General features: G+C 37.4%; 1 protein-coding gene across 1 annotated transcript in view; it reads right to left on the bottom strand.

Annotated features, from left to right (window-relative positions):
* Window positions 1–24,096, bottom strand: part of ush2a (Usher syndrome 2A (autosomal recessive, mild)) — a 328,621-nt gene that overhangs the window by 158,450 nt on the left and 146,075 nt on the right. Inside the window, 5 exon segments of the mRNA XM_055171788.2 lie at window positions 7,994–8,182; window positions 15,557–15,704; window positions 16,405–16,556; window positions 20,863–21,010; window positions 22,267–22,429. Coding sequence (XP_055027763.2) covers window positions 7,994–8,182; window positions 15,557–15,704; window positions 16,405–16,556; window positions 20,863–21,010; window positions 22,267–22,429 — 800 coding nt within the window.

Genomic DNA, 24,096 nt, shown 5'->3' with positions numbered 1-24,096 from the left:
AATGTCAAGTAACGATAACGAAATGTCAAGTCATGTAGCGTAAAATTATTTTATTAATTTACAGTTCTATTAAACTTATTTCTAAGCATTAACTGCACCTGTCAAATTGACTTGAAGTACCCATATGAGGTTTTGTTATTGTTTCAAGCGGTTTCAATGTCGGAATAACAAATCTCAGAATATAGTGACTGGCTAGTAAAAATCAAGCATGTTAAAGTGCTGTGTAATAAATCTTAATATAATATATTATAATATAATAAAATATATACATAACATGAATAAATAATTGCTCTGCTTTGCAAGATAATCTCGTTTTTAATAAAAAAAATCACAAGTGCTGCATTTTAATGTAGATCATCTGATTGTCGAGACATTGACTCTATACTACAAAAATGCCTGGGAGCACATATAAACATTTCGCCTATCACGAAAGCAAACAACTTGATTTTGGGTCTTGTGTTGGTGCTTAGGAAGGACTCCGGGCAAAAATCATCTATTTTGAGGAGCAATCTAGCCAGCATCAGCCTCAATAATACAGCACTCAAATGCTCCAAGTGAAGTCCTTTTCTTAAGTGAAGCCTCATTCTCAATCAACCCGCCTCTTGTCCAGCCACAAGAACTCAATAACTGTTGATTACTTAAGTCATCTCGGCCGTGCTCAAATAGAATTGCCTCGACAGAATACGAAATGGAATTGAATGTGCCTGCAACCGCCGAAATAATAAAGAAACAACAACATGGGGTTATGTAAGGCCAAGAGCTACAAAGACAGAATCCTCAAAATAACAAAGACAACAAGCTCAAACAAGCGTATTGTACTCAGGTGATGTTTAACAAGTACACCACACTAAATATATTTCTTGTTATCTTTAAAAGACCCGCCCAGATCCGGTGTTTTGATTTTTTTAGCTCCAGTGGTCTAATGGAATAGAAAAAGTGTCTTATCTAAAAAACGAAGAACATCCGAATATTTCTTGCGTAATGTTTTTGCAAACTGAGGTTTTGGACATGGATTTTTTTGCATACTATACAGTATAACAGTGGGTGATTTTGGATGCAAAGTTAATTTTTATCTCTGGTGTACAAATAAACCTAACAAAATAAAATCGACTCATTTTCACATTCAAGAAATAAAGATGTTAATACTTTGATTGATGAGCAACGGAACTGTCAATTATGTCAATAAACAGTATGGATATGCCAGGCTGTTGAGGGACTTTTAAAAGCTTGAGGCAGCCATGCGTCATTTAGCGGGACAGTGTGACAGTCTGATTGAATAGAGAAGAAAGAGACAATGCAGATGTCCTAACCCAACCCCTCTCAGGTTGGCATGCAGGAGTGGGCTCGACGGGGGTCAGTCTCATCACTCAAGTCAGCAGTCCAAAATTAGTTTTACTGCCAAGCTGCAATTTTCATAATGTCCATGTGCTTGTATTAGGCGAGGCAGAGGGAAGCCGCTGCTCTGAGGACAGCGGATTGGGCTTTGCTGGACAGACTTGAGCATACAAAGCCATTTCCCCATCTGCCTGTGCTGCGGACTGGGCAGGAATAAACAGATCAAGGCCGGCCAACCAGTCATAAACATAATGATGATGATGAGCATATGGAAGGGTCTGGACCCTGTCCCTACAGATTGCAACAGCTCAGATATGACAATATTACTTTATATATTTTGGCCATGAAAACCAACACATACACACCTTTTACAGTGAAGCTCTCTTCACACTGACGGCAACTTGCAGTGACAATGTGACCTAAAGCAGTCCCTCCAGAAAAACCAACACATCCTCACCCCATGTCGTCAATATTTGACGACACTTGACCATTCGTCAATATGTGACGGGGAGGGTATACCTTTCGCGTCATTTTTTGACGAACTGGGGACTTCAATACTATTACGTCCGTTGCATTCTCTTTCCTATTTTCTTACCATTTTCGCGTCGGTTTAGGGTTAGATTACGCAAAATTAAACAGTGTACGCGAAATTAAACAGTTGTCACCTGGCGTTGGGGTTAGAGTTAGGTTTGGGTAGGGATGTCATTATGTAAATCTAACCCTAAACCGACGCGAAAATGGTAAGAAAATAGGAAAGAGAATGCAACGGACGTAATAGTATTGAAGTCCCCAGTTCGTCAAAAAATTACGCGAAAGGTATACCCTCCCCATCACATATTGACGAATGGTCAAGTGTCGTCAAATATTGACGACATGGGGTGAGGATGGGTTGGAAAAACGCGATTCAATGCATAATCACCCAAAGTCCGCATATTTATGCGGGCCACATTTTTTAAAAATACGCAGCACTTTCGCAGCATAAATTACAGATTTCCGCACGCAAAATGTGTGGGGCTTGCATGATTTCCTAATCCCAGCATTTTCGTAGCAAAAAGTCACATACATCTTAGCAGAAAGTTTAAAAATTTTGCATTTACTTCACACAAGCGCAGCCATGTCCCCTGTTGCCATGGGAACGTTATGAAGTGACGTGATTATGTGACATGAACATCATTGAAAAGCTGCAAAATGTTTTTGTAAGTTCCCGCAGTTCCCGCAGTTTCCCTGCAGGTTCCTTCAATTTTTACAAGTTCATGCAATTTCATCGTATAAAACTGCATAAATATCACGCATATTCCTTCGCATTCAAAAAAAAAAACGTGCCGCAAGATCAAGGACTTTTGCCCGCAACAATCACAAAAAACTCAGCGTTTTTATGGAAGGACTGTTAAAGTCACATGCATTGTCTATAAGAGCAACACGAAAAAGTTGACGAAATTTTAAAGAGACAGTTCACTCCAAAATAAAAATGTTATCATGAATCACCCCCATGTCGTTTCACGTCAGGTCGTCACAAAAAATTTATTTCGAAGACGATCGAAGGACTTGCGCTTTTGGAACACAAGGGTGATTTATGATAAAATTTCCTTTAGTATATTTAGCGGTCCCTCCAGAAAAACGTAATTATGCAATCGCAAGATTCAATGCATAATCAGCCATAGTCCACGTATTTATGTGGGGGCCGTATTTTTTCAAATACGGCGCACTTTCGGCGCATAAATTACACATTTCCGTGTGCCATAGGAATGTTATGAAGTGACTTGATTATGTGCAACCTGATCTCACGAATTTCCGTGGCATAGTCACGGAATTTTGTGCTGGTTTTTCCGTGGCATTCTCGCGGATCTCCGCATTTTTCCGTGGCCCTGCTGCGGACTGCCTTTTTCGTGGCGTTCTCACGGATTGGTTACTCAACTGTTTTGTCCTATTTTCTTACAATTTTTGCTTCGGTTTAGGGTTAGATTTACATGAAATTACATCCCTACCCAAACCCAAGTCTAACCCCAACTCCAAGCGACAACTGTTTAAAGTTTAGAAAATATAAAAGAATAAATCAGAAAAAATAGTATAAACCAAAAGTTAAAGTGACATACTAACGCAAACACCAAATCTAACCCTAAACCGAAGCGAAAATGGTTTGAAAATAGGAAAAAGCAGTTGAGTAACCAATCCGTGAGAATGCCACGAAAAAGGCAGTCCGTAGCAGGGCCACGGAAAAATGCGGAGATCCGTGAGAATGCCATGGAAAAATGAGCACAAAATTCCGTGACTATCCCACGGAACTTTGTGAGATCATGTTGCAATGTGACGTGAACATCATGGAAAAGCTGCAAAAGCTGCAAACAGTTCTTGCAAGTTCTCGCAATTTTTGTCAGTTCCTGCATTTTCATTGCATAAAATTGCATAATATCCCGCATATTTCGTCGCATTTTTTAAGAAAATTACAAACATTTCTCAAAATATCTTTCTTTTTAAACAGGTTTGGGTGAGTAAATGATCACAAAATTTTAATTATTTGGTGAACTATCCCTTTAATACCACATGCACATGTGCAAACCTGTATGTTTTGCATGAAGTACGCGTTCAGAGCATTTTTTTTTACAAAAAGTTTGCGAGGAGAGAAAGAAAGACAGTAAGGAGGAGCGCCTTACGAGAGTAAGATACTTCATTGACAAAAGAGTTAATTCCTCTGAGGCTTATTTCATCAAACAGTCGGCATGAAGCTTCCTTTGTTTCACTTGCCTCCTTTCTCAGGTATATCAAAAGTGTCACTAATCATTTTAAACTATGCACTTTTATGTTTCGTCTGTATCCTAAGCCTTCTTCCCCGTCTGTTCTTTGATATAACAAGGACAGTTTGAGACAAGGCTTCAGTTCAGCTAAGACAAACCAAAAGATCTACAGAGAGAAGCGGAGGGAAACGTGTGGTATTTAAAATTTATACTTCTTATGTCTTTGTTTTGAACTTGAACAATTTCGCAGAACTTTAACTCGAGCGTGCTGCCGTTGGTAACGTGGCCATCGGAGACCGATTGGTCCGTTTTCTGAAGGCCGGGCATTAACGTGGAGCGACGTTTACAGGTCAGCTTCATCATTTGAGAGCATGCAAGGCCATGTCTCGTTCCTCCAGATCAATCCTCGATCCATACGCGCTCCTCTGGGAACGAGTGCCACGTTCACCTGCGTGAGAGATGAGACAGCGGAGGAGCTCTGCGTTTTCAAATGCTGATGTTTGTTCATGAAACGTGTCCGAGCAACTTCATTTTCTTGTCCCGGTTGAAAAAAGGTCCCTACGGCGAGTACAGAAGGAATAATAATGAGCCAGAACCGACCAGCGTGCCATCACTAAGAAGCATCCCACCCGGTGAGGTTCACAGCTAAAACACAGTCGAATGTATGGGACAAAACTGAAATTGTCTTTCCACGTTAAAGGTTTAATAATACTATGACACCAGGTTTACTATTACTGTCAGAAAAAGATGGTCAAAAATGCTATCACTTGAGCATGATCCTTTCAAAAGGTACCTAATACATACCATGTATGTACAGATATCTATACATTCGGTACCAATATGTACCACTGATGTACTAATATGAAAAGTGTACTTTGCGAAAGAGTACCCTCCCAGGGACCATTTTTTGATGCTTAACATATAGCTTTGTGGAGCAGATTCTAGACTAATAAGATGTCACTGTGGGCGGAGCCATCCAATGCCACAAAATAAAAAAGCCCATTGGTGTAAGATTATAGAGACGGCAATAAAAAAGACAGAATTGTTCCTATACTATTGAATAGCTTGCACTGAATAGCCACTGTCATTGCAAGATACACGTGACCACTGACCCGACCTGCTCCAGCATTTCTTCCTCCAGATACAATAAGGCAGAAATCACCAGATTGTCTTTTTTATCCCCTCTACGGTAATTTACCCTTCCCTTAAACACATATAACCCGATGCGTGTCACATGCTTCCCAACAGCCATTCTCTGTATAAATCAGCTTAATAAGTTCCCACACCATTAAGTAGAAGGAAGGATGGACTGAGGCCTATTTAACCAATGCGTTGTTACCTTTCATTTGCCTGAGAAGGTCGTAAAAAGGAACATTCTGGAGCCGTAAGAGTCATAATTAAAATCAACAACAATTTAACAGTGGGAAAGTGTGGCTGCTTAGTGTGGCAATAAACTTATAGTGGCTGGTCTTGTGTGCACACGCTCTTATCAGCCATTGCCATAGACAGAAAATGGCATGTCTTTAGATCACCAGCAGCGGGCATTGTTCTCTGTCAGCCAGCAGATGTCCAATGTCTCCCCGCTGGCTCCATACAAAGCAAGTGTTTCAGGGCCCAGAAGAGTCAGCCTGATCAAACGACTCGGTCTCTGCCCGTATGGAGACGTGTGATTAAACGTTACTGCCGAAAACCTGCTACTGGAGCTCTGAGTCAGGTATGACAGGCCAGATCTCAAGTTTTATCTGCAAAGTGATCATCATTCGAGTTCCTGAAGACGTCCGCGGGTCAGCGTGGCGCTGATCCTTATTAATAAAATAATTATTAATTTAAATGATTAATTTAATTATTTTGGTTTGCTTAAAAAAATACCAGGGTCAAGTCTATGGTTGTTTTAAAAATAAGGGTCATAACGGTCAATTTTTGGAAATTTTGATTTATTATTAATTTAAATTATAAATTTAATTATTTTGGTTTGCGTAAAAAATACCAGGTTCAAGTCTGAGGTTGTCTTATAAGGGTCAATTTTTGGAAATTGAGATGTATTATTAATTTAAATTATTAATTTAATTATTTTGGTTTGCGTAAAAAATACCAGGTTCAAGTCTTAGGTTGTCTTATAAGGGTAAATTTTTGGAAATTGAGATTTATTATTAATTTAAATGATTAATTTAATTATTTTGGTTTGTGTAAAAAATACCAGGTTCAAGTCTTAGGTTGTCTTATAAGGGTCAATTTTTGGAAATTGAGATGTATTATTAATTTAAATTATTAATTTAATTATTTTGGTTTGCGTAAAAATACCAGGTTTAAGTCTGAGGTTGTCTTAAAAATAAGGGTCAAAGGGGTAAATTTTTGGAAATTGAGATGTATTATTAATTTAAATTATTCATTTAATTATTTTGGTTTGCGTGAAAAACCAGGTTCAAGTCTGAGGTTGTCTTATAAGGGTAAATTTTTGGAAATTGAGATGTTTTATTAATTTAAATGATTTTTTAAAATTATTTTGGTTTGCGTAAAAAAACACGTTGAAGTCTGAGGTTGTCTTGTCGTAAAAATAAGGGTCATAAGTCATAAGGGTCAATTTTTGGAAATGGAGATGTATTATTAATTGAAATTATTAATAAAAAATTTTTGATTTGCGTAAAAAATACCAGGTTCAAGTCTAAGAGGTTGTCTTAAAAATAAGGGTACATTTTTGGAAATTGAGATGTATTATTAATTTAAATTATTAATTTAATTATTTTGGTTTGCGTAAAAAATACCAGGTTCAAGTCTGAGGTTGTCTTAAAAATAAGGGTCATAAGGGTCAATTTTTGTAAATTGAGATATATTATTAATTTAAATGATTAATTTAATTATTTTGGATTGTGTAAAAAATACAAGGGTCAAGTCTGAGGTTGTCTTAAAAATAAGGGTCATGAGTCAAAAGGGTCAATTTTTGGGAATTGAGATGTATTATTAATTTTAATGATTAATTTAATTATTTTGGTTTGCTTAAAAAAATGCCAGGTTTAAGTGTGAGGTTGTCCTAAAAATAAGGGTCATAAGGGTCAATTTTTGACAATTGAGATGCATTCATAATCTGAAGGCTGAATAAATTATCTTTCCATTGTTGTACGGTTTATTGATATTTGATAATCTGGAATCTGAGGGTGCAAAAAAGTGAATATTTAAAAACAGAAAATGAAAGAAAAAAATAATTGACAGCACAATTGAGTTTCAGTTTCAACAAACCACCATTATGGCGATCAGTGTTTGCATTTCATCAGCTTATTTGCATTTAAAGGGACACATCTAAAAACAGCACATTTTTGCTCGCACCATAAAGTGGCAATTTTAACATGGTCTCATAAATTATTTAAGATGAAATTTACTAAATATCTTTACGTAAAAAAGGAAATTAACATAATATCCTAATGATTTTTGGATGAAAAGAAAATTGTTAATTTTGATCCATACAAATCATTGTTGGCTATTGGCTACAAATGAAGAGTTTCGTTGCAAAACGAGATAACCACCGTTTTTTAATTGTTCAGAAATCTCGTTTTTTGGTTGTGGATTCCAATTAATTTCAATGCAACTGCAGTTGGTTTGTTTTGATTTAAACCTTCATAACTTAAAAAATACAGCTAAGTAGCACAATAAAACAAAATAATAGCATGATAAAATAATAATAAACATGTTTTGACAAAAATGTAAAAAAATGGATTTATCTCGCTTTGCAACGAAACTCTTCAAATATAACTTTTGTGGTCCAGGGTCACATATATAAAACATCAGGGAAGACGACAATTATCTGCAAATTTTGAAATGAGCTCAAATAACTTCACTCATTAAATCTATTAAAAAAGCATACAATTCTGTATACTGTGTCAATCAGTTTACATTATTGCCTTTAGCAGACAGCCATCTACTAAGGTACTGACCTCCTGGTGGAAGAGAGACAGTGATGGGCGAGCTCTCAACACAGCCCTTACTGTTACAGGCCTTCACCAGCACGCTGTAATTTGAATAGGGCTGAAGTCCTCCTATGGACACCCACTGGCCCACATTACCAGTGCTGAGCAGCATCCTGGTCTCCGCGTCCTCCGTTTCCACACTGCTGAAGTTCTGACCTGCAACACACAGAGACGCATTTCAGCATCCCCCTAAAGCCCCATCAAAGGATCAGAGCCACGCTGACCCACGGACGTCTTCAGGAACTCGAATGATGATCACTTTGCCGATAAGCTCTTAAGTACAGATCCAATTTTTCAGGATCACTGTCAGCGTGATGTCACTGTGATACATAGACATTTGTTTAACAGATCAATCTCGTCCTATAAATAAGAGTATTATTCTCTTAAAAAAGCATCTTGACCCTTCTTTTCAGACCGATGGGACGTCGTCCATACTTATGCACAGAGTGTGAACTGCAGCGCCCTGCTGACACAGGGAAGCCCGGCTTTGGCTGTCTGGGTCTTAATCCAGAAATGGGGATTGATTGCTCCGCCAGCCCAGAAATTGATTCAGCACACAGGAATCTGAGCTCCACAGCTAAAAACACACAGCATCAAAAATAGAAAAACTGTACAATTTTATAAATAACGACGGAAAAAATATCTGTATGGGGAGCTTGTGTCAATCTGCTTTATAGAGGCCAGTAATAAAAATAGGAAAAAAAAATTTAAATAATTGAGATGCCAAATGATATTTGGGTAAACTGGCATCACAGTATTTTGTTTTGCTTTGTTTTCTTGCGATGTATATTGCAATATGAGAAAGACTTGATGAATGATTTAGGGAGGAACTAACTTGCATTTCTCATTTAGCTCTGGGATGGCAACTTAAGGAAAATAGTTGCATGATCATATTAGATTACTTCTTGTCAAGTGACCAAATTGTGTTACTAAAACCTTTGAAACCATATTAAATAGTAAACCACCGATGCAAAGTGAATTGCTATTAAATCTGTGATTTCTCTTTGCCGTTTAAAATGCTCTCATACTGTGTAAGGGGCGATTAACATTTCATAAAACACGACCACTTTTTCTTCTTTCCAATGCACTTTTCGATGCGGCATTCTGAAAAACTGAATGTCAGAATGGGAAAGAAAGGTGATTTAAGCAATTTTGAACGTGGCATGCTTGTTGGTGCCAGACGAGCTGTTCTGAGTATTTCACAATCTGCTCAGTTACTGGGATTTTTAGGCACAACCATTTTTAGGGTTTACAAAGAATGGTATGAAAGGGAAAAACATCCAGTATGCGGCAGTCCTGTGGGCGAAAATGCCTTGTTGATGCTAGAGGTCAGAGGAGAATGTGCCGACTGATTCAAGCTGATAGAAGAGCAACTTTGACTGAAATAACCACTCGTTACAACCGAGGTATGCAGCAAAGCATTTGTGAAGCCACAACACGCACAACCTTGAGGCGGATGGGCTACAACAGCAGAAGACCCCACCGGGTACCACTGATCCCCACTACAAATAGGAAAAAGAGGCTACAATTTGCACAAGCTCACCAAAATTGGACAGTTTAAGACTGAAAAAATGTTGCCTGATCTGATGAGTCAGAATTTGGCGTAAACAGAATGATGACATGGATCCATCATGCCTTGTTACCACTGTGCAGGGTGGTGGTGGTGGTGTAATGGTGTGTGGGATGTTTTCTTGGCACACTTTAGGTCCTTAGTGCCAATTGGGCATCGTTTAAATGCCACGGCCTACCTGAGCATTGTTTCTGACCATGTCTATCCCTTTATGACCACCATGTACCCATCCTCTGATGGCTACTTCCAGAAAAATAATGCACCATGTCACAAAGCTTGAATCATTTCAAATTGGTTTCTTGAACACGACAATGAGTTCACTGTACTAAAATGGCCCCCACAGTCACCAGATCTCAACCCAATAGAGCATCTTTGCGATGCGGTGGAACGGGAGCTTTGTGCCCTGGATGTGCATCCCACAAATCTCTATCAACTGCAAGATAGCATTTCTAAAGAATGCTTTCGGCACCTTGTTGAATCAATGCCACGAATTAAGGCAGTTCTGAAGGTGAAAAGGGGTCAAACACAATATTAGTATGGTGTTCCTAATAATCCTTTAGGTGAGTGTATATTCACACAGAAATAAAAACAATTTATGTCACAAAATTAAACATGTTATTTTGGTGTATTGATTTTTAACTACAGCAAGCATGGTTTATCCAAAACCATGGATAGGTTTTGTAAGGATTAATAAATGCTAACATGACTACTAAGCACACATCAAAACAGAATAATTATATTTTATAATACTTACATTTACAATGTTAAAAAGCCTTCTATGGCCAACTTGATGAACCGCTCCAGGTTTGGAAAGAACTGTTGGGGGCTAAATGATCTAAACTTGGGTGTATCGTCCCTTTAACAAATACAAAACATGTAATAATTTCATCCTACACCACCCTGCCAATAATTCTCACACAGCTCTTTAACACACCCTTGCTATCTGTAATGCATTCAGTCAGACCCATGCATGTGTGCACATTAACCAAGAGGTCAAGAGCCAAGCCTCCGAGTCCCCAGCCACCACCGCTTACTGTAATGCAATCGACCGCAGGATATACGGCCCTGCTTGCAAATTAAAAGGAAATTAATTCCCCCCAAGTTCTCACCTCTTCTCTGGACCAGATAGACTACCTTTATCTATCAGGGAGGAGGTGGGAAGGTTGCTCATGTGAGTCCATAGTCCGGCCTGAAAATCAGCATCATACAGAAATCAATACGCATGAAGTGGCCCAGTGACTGGAAACCCACAAATGTATCCCTCCTACACCCCTGTAATAAAAGTCAGCTAACATTACCGAGCACGCTTGGGTAAAAAATTCCCTGTTTAACAAATTTATCTCAATAAAGCATTCTGTGTCACATTAAACTAGCCCAGCTTTTCATTTTAGTCGAATTTTATAATTGCTTCCAATTTACCTATTCCGCTTTCGGCATTTAATAAAATGAACTGCTGTAACAGCACCCATCTCATTTTTTAAAGGCTGGAGTTTTTCCCCTTTTCTCAGCTAGGAGTAAGAAAAATGCAGCTAACGCTCACTTTATTTTCTACTAAGAGATAAATGGACAGGTTTGGAGACAAAGAATATATAACGGTTAAAAAGTCACTTTTTCCCCGCAGCTCTACATAAATCACAGGACTAGTCAATATTTAATAATGCTAGCCTCGGTCCACAGTCCCTTGATCACTCCTGTCATGTGTAATAGTCCCCGATCTGATTTTTTTGACATAAAACCTTTGCTTTACTGCAATGCTAACATGTAGAGGGTCATTACTGATCGACATTTCCCTTAATCTGTGATAGCCGGCCACCTACCGATAAATTCTCAAGCAAAAAAAAATCACGGAGAAAAATAAAGCGACCCCGCTAGCCTGCCACCAACAAAGACTTCACTACACTTCAAAATAATACACAAATAAACAGTCTCACACTCTCCACGGCCAATGATGTAATCACAAAAAGCAACAAAATCATAAAAATACTACTTCACGGTCAACGCAAGCTATCATCTCCATCAGACGCACCGTAGCGTTTCCAAAACAGCCACAACAAACGCACGTGAAACTTGTGCTGCGGGGAACGGAAAACTGGAGTTTTTCGTTGGAAGAGTCCATTTGATGATCTGGCTCTCACTTGTTCCTTACCCACTCTCTCGAATCAATCTCCCGCACATCATAATCTCGCTCTCTCTGCTCAGAAGAATACTTCAAAGCTCTTGCTCTATGAGAGGGGGGACGTGGCTGTCTTTGTGAGAGGTCACTTCCATCTGCTTGTACTGGGAGATTACAATCTTGAGTCCCTAAGCTGCTCGTCCCGCTTGTCAGATAGCTACTTTTAAGTCTGGCTCTAACCGCACGCTACCTCGGATTGGCCTGCAAGCCGAGAGGATCCACGGCAAACCACTAGTATATTAAGTTACAGATTGGGAAGTATGGTGGAAGAGTGGCGTGTCTCTGACAAATTTGATTCTTCTTTATTTATATGATCTTTAGAAGTGTAAGGCCTGCATCCGTCAAAGCACCTATAGATTGCTTTGTAAGCAAACCAGCGCAAATATTAACGATCAGGTGAGCTAAGCTTAATAAGACGCTGACACAGTAATATAGTAGCCTGCGAATCAACCTCTGTTTATTTATTTTTATAAACAAGCACATTATGGGTTATAATTTGCTGATCATGGGCAATTATGCGGTGTAGAAATGTCAATGTATTAATTTAGGTAGAGCACTACGAACGCATATACACACATCACAAGCACTTATTGCACACAGGTATAAGCTTAAAGGTATAGTTCTTCCAAATCTGAAAATGCTCTCAATTTTTTCTATGCCATTCCAGATGTACAGTATATTAATTATTTTCTTCAGTAAGGCACAAACAATGTTATATTTGAAAATAATGCATAATGTATATTAAAGGCACATACATACATAGTTAACTCTTTCCTTGCCAGTGTTAAAAAAGTTGCCAGCAAGCAGCAGCATTTTTTATGATTTTCACAAAAGTTTAATAAAGTTTAGAGTTTAAATATATCAAATGAAAGAACTATGGAGCCCCTAAGGTGACATTAGAGTAAAAAAATCGAAAGTTTAGTTTAATTTGCTCACGTGAAACTTTCATGTGCTCACCTGAAACCTTCATGTGCAGATTTTTTTTAAGTTTAGTTTCGGTACATGTCCCTTAAGGGGCTCAGTAAAGAACAGATCCTCTGCTTTCAAGAAAAAAAACAGTTTCATCCTACTATTTGTTCTCTTTTTATCACAGTACATGGGTAGTTTTCTTCAAAAATACCCACTGATATATATAAATGACTGGATTGCACATAGAACGCTTAACGTAACAGCGTGAGGTGAAGCCAGCGCAGAGTTCGAGCCGCCATCTTGGTATACCCAACCGGCAGACGGCGTCATTGACTTCCATTCAAAATCATGTTTTAAATTCACCCGCTTTACAGCGTATCAGTCACGCAAGATTATTTTTAGGACATGTGTACGTAAATTAACTGTTAATTCTGGTGTTATTTGCAATGTTTATGCTTTGATCGGGCAGTTAAATGAATTTATAAAAAAAACGTTAAGGTGAGTGTGTCTGCTGCATTCTGTTAATGACACGGGTATAAATAAAGTTTTTTTTGACATTCAGCCACACGGTAAGCGTTATTTCTCTTAATAAGTTTCGGTAACTTGTAAGTTTAGGTAACATAAAACCAGCAAATTATTGCATGCACATATGATACAAAGTATGATTATTTATTTAGATTTCAGAATGAGCACGTTTGTCATTAATACTAAATATGTTGCGGTCTGTCTGCTGATCTGATACTGTAATGAAGATAAATGTATAAAAACTGATTAAAAACTAAAATGTACAACTTTCAGTAAATAACTATGTACATGCTTAGGACGTTTGTGTTGTAATAATGTACAGGGTAACTTAAGATATAAAAACAAAGACTAGTAAAGTGATGTTTTATCATTATAATCTGATCGCGTCCATTGATTTAATAGAATGTTTGCGTATACCAACATGGCGGCGCGGTGGCTTCACAGTTGTGACGTCATGCGCAATCCAGTCATTTATATAGATCAGTGAAAATACCTAATTTGAGCAAAAGGCTGAGATAATCGCGTTTTTTGAAGGACTTTTGATAGAGATCAGACTCAGAATTATAATCAAAACATACCAGGAGTTTGAACTGTTTGGCATAAGTGGTTACTTCCGGGTTTTATAAGTTGGGTAAGAGCGCCACCTGATGAATGATATCGAAAATACAGATTGCAGGAAAAATTCATCATTGGCAGGAAAGCGTTTTCTCTTAATTGACGAGATAACTCGTCAATGGCGGGGAAAGAGTTAAATGGACCTTTCACTTTTTTGAAAATATTTTCATTTTCCAGCTCCCCCTAGAGTAAAACATTTGATGTTTACATTTTGAAATCCATTCAGCCGATCTCTGGATCTGGCGGTACCACTTTTAGCATAGCTTAGCATAATCCATTGAATCTGATTAGACCATTAGCATTGCGCTCAAAAATGACCGAATAGTTCCGAAATGTTTCTTATTTAAAACTTGACTCTTCTGTAATTACATTGTGTATTAAGACCGACAGAAAATTAAAAGTTGCGATTTTCTAGGTACTATACTCTCATTCTGGCGTAATAATCAAGGACTTTGCTGTCGTACCATGGCTGCAGCAGGCGTAGGGATATTATGCAGCGCCCGAAAACAGTCCCCATGGTTACTTTCAATAGCAGGGGACTATTTTCGGGTACTGCGTAATATCATTGTGTCTGCTACAGCCATGTTACGGCAGCAAAGTCCTTGATTATTACGCCAGAATGAGAGTATAGTTCCTAGCCATTTTTTTTTATATATAAAAGCTTGGCTTCTTTTATGTATGTTAACATTTTAAACAATAATCATGAATAAATAATCAATAAATAATGATGATGAACATTAAATAAAATCAACAAGAAGAACTAAATTTTGGGGTAGACTATATTAAAAAAGTAGCCCTCCAGATAATTTGATCAATTGTTGTAGCCCTTGCTCACAAAAAGGTTGAAGACCCCTGCGGTAGTACATACATACATTTTAGTGTTACTGATGTACAAAGTTTTTATTTAAGAGGCTTTTTTACCCCAGTTCTTTAGCTGTTTTCACTACATTTACTTAAAACTGGCTGACGGAAAGGAAGAAGTTACCGTAACAAACCATATATTGTCATATAAAAGCGCAATTTGTCTACTTTCAGGAATATTTTGATTTTTTGATAGCGCAAATGGATAAAGAGATACGGTAAAATGAATGAGTGTGGTACTGCAGAATCCGGTTTAATAGGGTTAAAGAGAAAGCTTAAAATTATTAAAGTATCCTGCTGTTTTTCTATCGCACATCACATTTAACATTTTAAAGCCTCACTATCGCCCCCTTGAGTACTGCAGGTAATGCAAGTACATAAGTCAATTATGTACAACGAGACCTCATGCGTAGGCCAAGCTTTCACGCCTGCAACATAGTATGTTTCCTAACACTTCTATTAGGCAGGTTCAAACAGAGAACTTGTGTTTGCCCTCACCGCCTCATTACGGCAAGCATTTATCCTTTAACCAACATGAGGGAAGCTCCAGTGAAGATCAGGGTGGCGAGCTGTTGGAAATTCCTTTTGAACGTGCCATTACGCTTTTTAACAACCTGTCTGCTCTCATCCCGCGGAGAACGAGAGGAGAAGAGCGGGTGTCTTCCCGCTGCCCTCTCGACCTGCGACAGCGCCCGGCACACTATCTGAGCGAAATGAGGGCAGACAACAATTCATTTAAGCCCATTACCGAGCAGGCGGGGCCTTGCTATGGTTCACTGACCTTTCAGCATTTTTGTTTGTAAACAAAGGAAAACAGCAGAAGTGAATGTAAGGAAGATAGTCAGCATGTTCACGAGGGGGGCAGGTTAGGATTTACCTGGTCCGGTAAAGAGGACTGCGTAGGTCAGGTTGCCGTTGGGCTCAGCTGGGGCTTCCCACTTTGCTCGGATTGAATGAGGTGTCTCGCTGATGACGTCGAGAGTCATGTGACCAGCTGGAGGCATCTCCAAAGTCCTGCTTTCCACCTGATAATCGGAAAGGAAAATCAAGCACCAAGCATGCTACTTAAAGGGATAGTTCACCCAAAAATGAAAATTCAAAGGAATGTTTGTAACTAAACTGATCAGAAGCCCCATTGACATCCATAGTATAATTTTTTCCCTACTATGGATGTCAATGTGGCTTCTGATCGGTACACGCTGACAGAATATTTATTTTTGGGTTAACTATCCCTTTAAAGTCAACAACCGTATTTACTTTCTTTATACAAAACTATATAATAGATAAAACTATTGCATTAAACTCGTCCTATTGTAAATCCACACTAAACAGACAGCACAAAGGGGCGTTGTTTTAATTGAGAAAGACAGGAATGGAAAAATAAATAAAAATTCACAGCCAGCACTTTCCCTCGCCATCTGTCCGCCAAACGATCGGATGCTTCTCAGCCCGACATCGCGACCGCACAACCTCTCGCCGTTCGCTCTAAATTTTGCTGCGTCTGCAATGCTGGCCATTTGACTAAATATTGCACACATATTGGAAAAATGCCCAAATATGGCCCATCAAAGCAGTAAGCAGCCCAGAGTGGCATTTATACCAAATGTCAAGCGTGAGCAGAAGGTGCTTTATTGAACAGAGTGAATCGATCACCTTTATGATGTCGAGCTGCCATCTGACACGCAGAGGAGGCATTAACATAATGTAAATGTGGTGGATTCTCACCAGCGGTCCCAGAGCGCAGCCCTGAGCCGTGCAGGCCTGCACGCGGAAACTGTGGAGGCTCCACGGGGACAGATCGCCGACCTCGAAACTCATCAGGGAGGAATTCTGTACCAGCGTGCCGTCCATCCAAAGGCTGTAGCTGCTGATCACACCTACGTGCATTGAGCAAATGCGTTACGGTTGCGTGATAGTATGCAAAGGAATGCAGGTGAGGCGTACAACTTTCATATGTAAAATGATGTATAAACTCAATGTGACAAAAACAAACCTGTTTCAATGCAACTGATTAGAATTGCATAACAACTAATCGCAACTAATCGTTTGCAGAATAAAAGTTTTTGTTTACAACATACTGTATATGTGTGTGTATTGTGTATAATAATTATGTATATATAAATACACACACATGCATGTATAATTTTAAGATTTTTTTATATATTAAGTATTCATATTTATATATAATACAAATTAGATATAAATATCAAAAAGTATATGCACACGTAAATATTTCTAAAATATATATATACATGCATGTGTATTTATATATACAGAATTATTATACACAACACACACATATATGATATAAACAAAAACTTTTATTCTGCAAACGATTAGTTGTGATTAGTTTTTATGCAGCCCTACAACTGATAAAGACAATTCTGCATCATTTTTCAGCAATGGTAATGGAAAATATTTTGCTATAAGGACAAAATCACAATTTGACCACTAATATATAATTAAAGGGATAGTTCACCCAAAAATTAAACCCTTTACTAAATCAGAATCCCCATTGTCTTCCATAGTATTATTTTATCTTACTATGGAAGTCAATTGGGATTCTGAATGGTTTCATCAGAACAAAGAAATTATACAGGTTTGTAGCAACATGATAGTGAGTAAATGATGACAGAATTTTTATTATTGGGTGAACCCTTAAAAGGGGACATTTCACAAGACTTTTTTAAGATGTCAAATAAATCTTTGGTGTCCCCAAAGTACATATGTAAAGTTTAAGCTAAAAAAAGATCATTTATTATAGCAAGTTTCACTTTGTAGGTGTATGCAAAAATTTGCCATTTTGGGTGTATCATTTAACATGCAAATGAGTTGATCTCTGTACTAAATGACAGTGGCGTGGTTGGGTAGTGCAGATTAAGGGGTGGTATTATCCCCTTCTCACATCACAAGGGGAGCCAAATCTCAATGACCTATTTTTTCACATGCTTGTTGAGAATGTTACTGGGTTGATCTCTTTCACATTTTCTAGGTTGATAAAAGCACTGCGGACCCAATTATAGCCCTTAAACATGAAAAAAGGCAGATGTCTCCTTTAAAATGAACAATTGAATACCAAAATAGCATCTTAACATTCAATTCTAGTTTTATATGTTTATCTTTAATATGAAGGAAAGAAAGTGTCTGTATCCCTGGATGGCCCTGATTCATGTGGCCTTATTCAAAGTCACGCTTTTATACCCAAACAATGTTTGCTCCACTGATTTCCCCACATGCCTGATGTAAACTGGCCATTTTGTTTTAAGCCCCCTGTTAAAGCCGACCATTAGGAAAAGAGAGTAGTAAAACATGTAAACACCGCTGTATACCGCTACTCTTGCCTTTATAGCCGCTCATGGGATACACCCCTCAAGATGGACCGGTCACAGTTAAAAGGTCTGAGGAGGAAAAATATGCTTTGCCACATGGACAATAAAATGCATACGGACAATTACATGTAGCTAACAATAAAAATTGTATATGTCTTATATGTATATATTTTTTAAATATATAAAGTAGTGCTGTCAATCGATTAAAATTTTTATCGGATTAATCACACCCTTTTTTTGTCTTGAGACTGACTGCGCCTGACTGCAATCAACTGCGTTAAATACATTTTTTAATGATTATGAATTAATCGAATGTGTTAATGTTTTAATGCTGACAGCCCTAATATAAAGTAATTATATAAAGATACACTAACAATGCATTTAAAAATATAAATGATAGATTTTCTGCCGTTACTGTGAAATGTGCAAATTTAAACTTTTAAATTGAAGATGCAGTTTTATTTATGAAATGTGTGTTTAAGCATGAACTTGTTTAAAAGGAACATATCACAAAAATCTGTCCTTTACCATGTTTAAGTGCTATAATTGGGTTCCAGTGCTTCTATAAACTTATAAAATGTGAAAAAGATCAACCCAGTAACTTAGTTTTGGTGAACCATCCTCTGAAAGCATGTGAAAAAATAGGTCATTGAAATTTGGCTCCCCTTGTGATGTCAGAGGGGGATGATACCGCCCCTTAATCTGCACGATCCAACCATGGCACTGTCATTTACTGCAGATATCAGCTCATTTGCATTTACAAAGTGGCAATTTTAACATGTTATAATAAATTATCTATATGTTATTTTGAGCTAAAACTTCACATATGCACTCTGGGGACACCAACGATTTATTTGACATCTTAAAAAAGTCTTGTGAAATGTCCCCTTTAACATTTTGGGCAAGACTAATTTATTTCCTCTTTACATTGTAGCATTTGAAAAAATGTAGGAAATGATTATTTTGGGGATGTAATATCAACTATATTATAAAATTTAAATACCACTTCATCCTACTTTGTTTTGATTGTATCACTTTAGACACATAAACTAAATGTAGTTTTTATTAGTAATTTAGACTGACAGATTTACTGTGCACATCAATACACATTAAAGTGATAGTTCAACAAAAAATGAAATTTTTCTTCTTAATTTAATCTTAATTTACTCACCCTCATGTTGTTTTAAACCTGTATGAATTTCAACACAAACAATTTTTTTTTTATAAATGACGAGAAGCATAAAGATGGTGGAAACCATTGACTTCCATAGTAGGAAAAATAATCAGATCAAATATGGTAATCACAAAGTTAACAATTCCCATTGAATTCCACAGGATTTGTTTTCCTACTATGGAAGTCAAACGTTTCCACCAGCTGTGTGCTTACAATAATTTATCAAAATACCTTCTTTTGTGTTCATCAGAAAAAAGAAATTCATACAGGTCTAAAACTACATGATGGTGAGTAAATTATGACAGAACTTTCATTCTTTGGATGAATTATCCCTTTAAAAGAAGGAATGTATTAGCTAACATGAACTAACAATGAACAAAAATGTTTTGTGGCATTTATTAATCTTTGCTAATGCTAGTTAATGGCAAAAAAATTGTTAATTTAAAGGGATAGTTCACCCAAAAATGAACATTCTGTCATCATTTACTCATCCACATGTTGTTCTTAACCTGTATGAATTTCTCTTTTCTGATGAACACAAAAGAAGATATTTTGATAAATGATGGTAAACACACAGCATAAAGTGTCCATTGACTTCCATAGTAGGAAAAACATATATTGGAAGTATTGTGATAAATCATTAAGAAAATATTTTGATAAATGATAGAAAGCACACAGTTGACGGTACACATTAAATTCCATCATATTGTTTTTTATTCCTACTATGGAAGTCAAAGGACACTATCTGCTGTGTTTTTACTATCATTTCTCAAAATATCTTCTTTTATGTTCATCAGAAAAAAGAAATTCATACAGGTTTAAAACAACATGAGGATGAGTAAATGATGACAGAATTTTCATTTTTGAGTGAACTATCCCTTTAAGTTCATTAACTAATGTTAGTAGATACAACTTTTGATTTTAAATAAAATGTATATGTATTAGTACATGATAAAACTAAGATGAACTAAAATTAATAAATGCTTCAGAACAACTGCTCATTGTTAGTTCATTAACTAATTAAGTGTTACACATAACCTAAAGAAAAATTAACCATCCCATCCAACCCTTTACTTCAGAATCAATAACAAACAGTAATATATGGATTATCCAAAATAGAAACAATCAGCTGTTGTCTCTGTGATATAAAAAATAGTCCACTAAATAAATGTTATATGGTTTAAAAAAAAAGACAGAAGTCACAAATCCCCACTCCCAATATTTTATGCACGCTTTCTCTATATAACAAACAGTATAAGTGAAAATACTTCATACAATAAATGTTCAGTTTATGTTAATGAGAGTTAATGCAAAAACGTAATAAGAAATGAACTCTAAAAGCATTCCTTCTAATCCGTCTGCTCTCACGAGAGGTGAATGCGACTGTCTCCCATACGGCACTCAGGCAAAGTGAATAAACCTGCTGCTGTGCCCCTGACAGCTCCTGCTAAAGCTGCAGTTCACAGCATCAGTCAAAAGGGAGCACTTTTCATCCACTTAAAACCAAGCACCCCTCCTTTCCTCTCTCACACTCCCGGTCACACGCCACACAAAGTGCTCCTCTTTCCTGTACCCCCTCTCTATGTGCTAACCCATCATTAAACATGAAGCACCCTTAACTAAACGGTCATTTGGAATATGAATTCACCTTTGCCGGGTACTAGTTTTAACCCCACTCACCGTTGGGCTTGCGAGGGGGGGTCCAGGACACATTGAGGGAGTGCGGGGAAAGCGATAGGATGTTAGGGGCGGGCACTTCCTCTGGTGAGCTCTCCTCAGTGTGGGCGATGCTGGGGTCACTGAGGGTGCATCCGCCTCCAGTGCACGCCTGTGGGTCAAAAGGCCGAATTTAAGTGGCATCGGAAGATGATTTTTAAAAGGGATACCTCTACAGATACAAATATTTACAAAAATATTGGTAATTGGTATATTCCTAATTAACTAATTATTGCAATTGGTGTATGTATGTAATTATTAAAAATATGTCAAATATGAATAACATATTATTCAAAGGGAAAATAATGTGTGACCCAGTCTATCAAAACCCATTTTATTTGTGATTTACTGTTTTGTACATAAAATCATCTTACATAATATAAAGAACATTCTGTGAAATATAACCTTGATATCTATATGAGATTATAATCCTTGATTTTATAAATCACATATAAACTCATGCAACATCAGTTGGAAAGTCTTTCTGCTGTTTTGACAACACAAAACATAAAACGCTATACTAGCTTAAAGGAAAACACCACAGTGTTTCAATGTTTTACTATGTTCTTACCTCATTTTAGACAAATTAATACATACCTATCTTTATTCAATGCGTGCACTTAATCTTTGTGCAGTGCATCGTGAACGTGTTAGCATTTAGCCTAGCCCCATTCATTCCTTAGGATCCAAACAGGGATGAATTTAGAAGTCACCAAACACTTCCATGTTTTCCCTATTTAAAGACTGTTACATGAGTTACACGAGTAAGTATGGTGGCACAAAACAAAATGTTGCGACAACGGGTGCAGTAATATTGCCTAAAATTTGAGCGAGAGGGGGAGTATTCAGGTGTGATGATGTTACTGAGCGCCCAGGTCGAAGTGCTACAAACTAAGTGCTCTTCCGCCATACAAAATAATTCTCATAATTTTTCTGCTTTAAAAAAATTCCCACATTTTATTTTCCGCCACCATAATTACTCGTGTAACTACTCATGTACCAGTCTTTAAATAGGGAAAACATGAAAGTGTTTGGTGACTTCTAAATTCATCCGTGTTTGGATCCTAAGGAATGAATGGGGCTAGGCTAAATGCTAACACATTCACGATGCACTGTACAAAGATTAAGTGCATCCATTGAAAAAAGATAGGTATGTTATAATTCGTCTAAGCTGAGGTAAGAACATAGTAAATTATTGAAAAACTGTGGTGTTTCCCTTTAAATAAAAAATATTACATTTATATAAGGACAGAAAAGTCAATGAAAAACGACTTTTTTCTAACTGAGATCATTGTCCCACTGGGCGACAAAGTCAAAGCCCATCCTTTCTTTATGTGAAGGTGTGTGTGTGTGTGTTTTGAGACGCACTGCTATCTGAAACAGGTAGGTGGTCCCAGGGACGAGGTTTCGCGCTGTATAATCCTCAAACAGTTCAGAGCTGTTATACACGATGGCCGCCTCCTCTCCTAACGTAGACTGCTACAGCGAGTAGAACTCCAGAAGACCGTTTACCTCCATAGGAGCAGCCCACCTGAAAAACATTAATGAAGCCCCCTTGTTTAAGCTCTGTGAGAAGAAACCAGAGGACTACCTAGAACCCAGACAGAGTCCATCAAGCCCGATCCAAATACCTGTCCGAGAACGTGCGGACAAAAATAGGAAAGCCTGGTGGGTGATCGTTTCACTCTGTAGGTTGACTTTCTCATGGCTAATTTTAGAACAGAGGACGCTGCTATCTGCTATGAGATCTGAGGGACACAATCACACAGAAGGTCTTGAAAGGAAAATGAAAAACTGAGAAAGAGGTTTGACTGCACTCATCTCTAAGCTCATCTACTCTTCTGTGCGTATTTTGGTGTTTGTTAAAGAGCACCTATTGTCCGATTCACGTTTTTACATTTCCTTTGGTGTGTAAGTGTGTATTAGTACATGTAAACGATATGCAAAAGGTACAAACCCCAAAGGAAACGATGATGCGAGTTATCGTCTCCAACGTTAATAAAATTCACTTGGACTACAACAAACACACGGATTGTAGGCAACAGTTCACTTCCTGGGATTGGTGATGTAGACAAGATCGACATTTTCATAATTCCTCACGCTTCGACACACAGCCTGTAAGTTAACTCCTGTTAGCATTGCATTGTGACCAAATCTTTCAAACATGGTAAGGAGCGTCACATTTCCAGCTGACGTCAGAGTTATTCAGGTCAATCACTACGTACAGATTAGCTGGCCAATCAGGGATACAGCGCTTTTCAAATCCGTGCGTTTCAGGAAAAAAGTCAAATCTGGAGCTACAAAAATGTAGGGTATGTGGAAAATAATGTGTTTTTTAAACCATAAACCACACGAACACAGTGTATTATACCAAATACACAAAATAATGTTTTTTTTAGCAATGAAATAGGTGCACTTTAAATTAAACAGCCTCATAAAAAGTTGGGAATGCTAAAGCAACACTTGAAATTGTATGAATGTTTTACATCATGTTTGATCGTGGACCACAACACCAGTCATTAGGGTCATTTTTTTGTGACCCTTTGAGATTTATACACCATCTGAAAGCTGAATTTAAGCTTTATATTGATGTATGGTTTCTTAGGATTGGACAAATAATTTTATCAGAGATACTGGAATCTGAGGTTGCAAAAAAGCTAAATATTGAGAAAAACGCCTTTAAAGTTGTCCAAAGGAAGTCTTAAGCAACACATTTTACTAATGAAAAGTATTTTTTATATAATGACAGGAAGGAAATGTACAAAATATCTTCATGGAACATGATCTTTACATAATATTCTTATGATTTTTTAGCATAAAAATCAATAATTTTTATCCGTACAATGTCTATTGCCAAAAATATACCTGTGCTATTTTTGACTGGTTTTGTGGTCCAGGGTCACATATAACAAAATATCAAACCAAGAGGCATATGTATAGTACAGTACTGCAACTGTGGATACTTACTAGGAAAATTTAGTAAATTTAAAAGAAACTAACATAATAAATTGATAAAAAAACTATTTAAAAGTAAGTTTAAAAGTAACAGCAAAAATGAACTTGGCAGACGCTTACGCTTTTATCCACTGTACAGTACTTACTGTAAAGTACATTATAAGGTAGTCTATATGTTTTTAATCGGTTCCTTCTTTGGGTTTGAACCCATGACCTTTTGCGCTCTTCATGCAATCCTCTACC

Source organism: Misgurnus anguillicaudatus, chromosome 7, assembly GCF_027580225.2.
Source record: "Misgurnus anguillicaudatus chromosome 7, ASM2758022v2, whole genome shotgun sequence".
Classification (NCBI taxonomy): Eukaryota; Metazoa; Chordata; class Actinopteri; order Cypriniformes; family Cobitidae; genus Misgurnus; species Misgurnus anguillicaudatus.
This window is presented reverse-complemented; position numbering and strand designations above follow the sequence as displayed.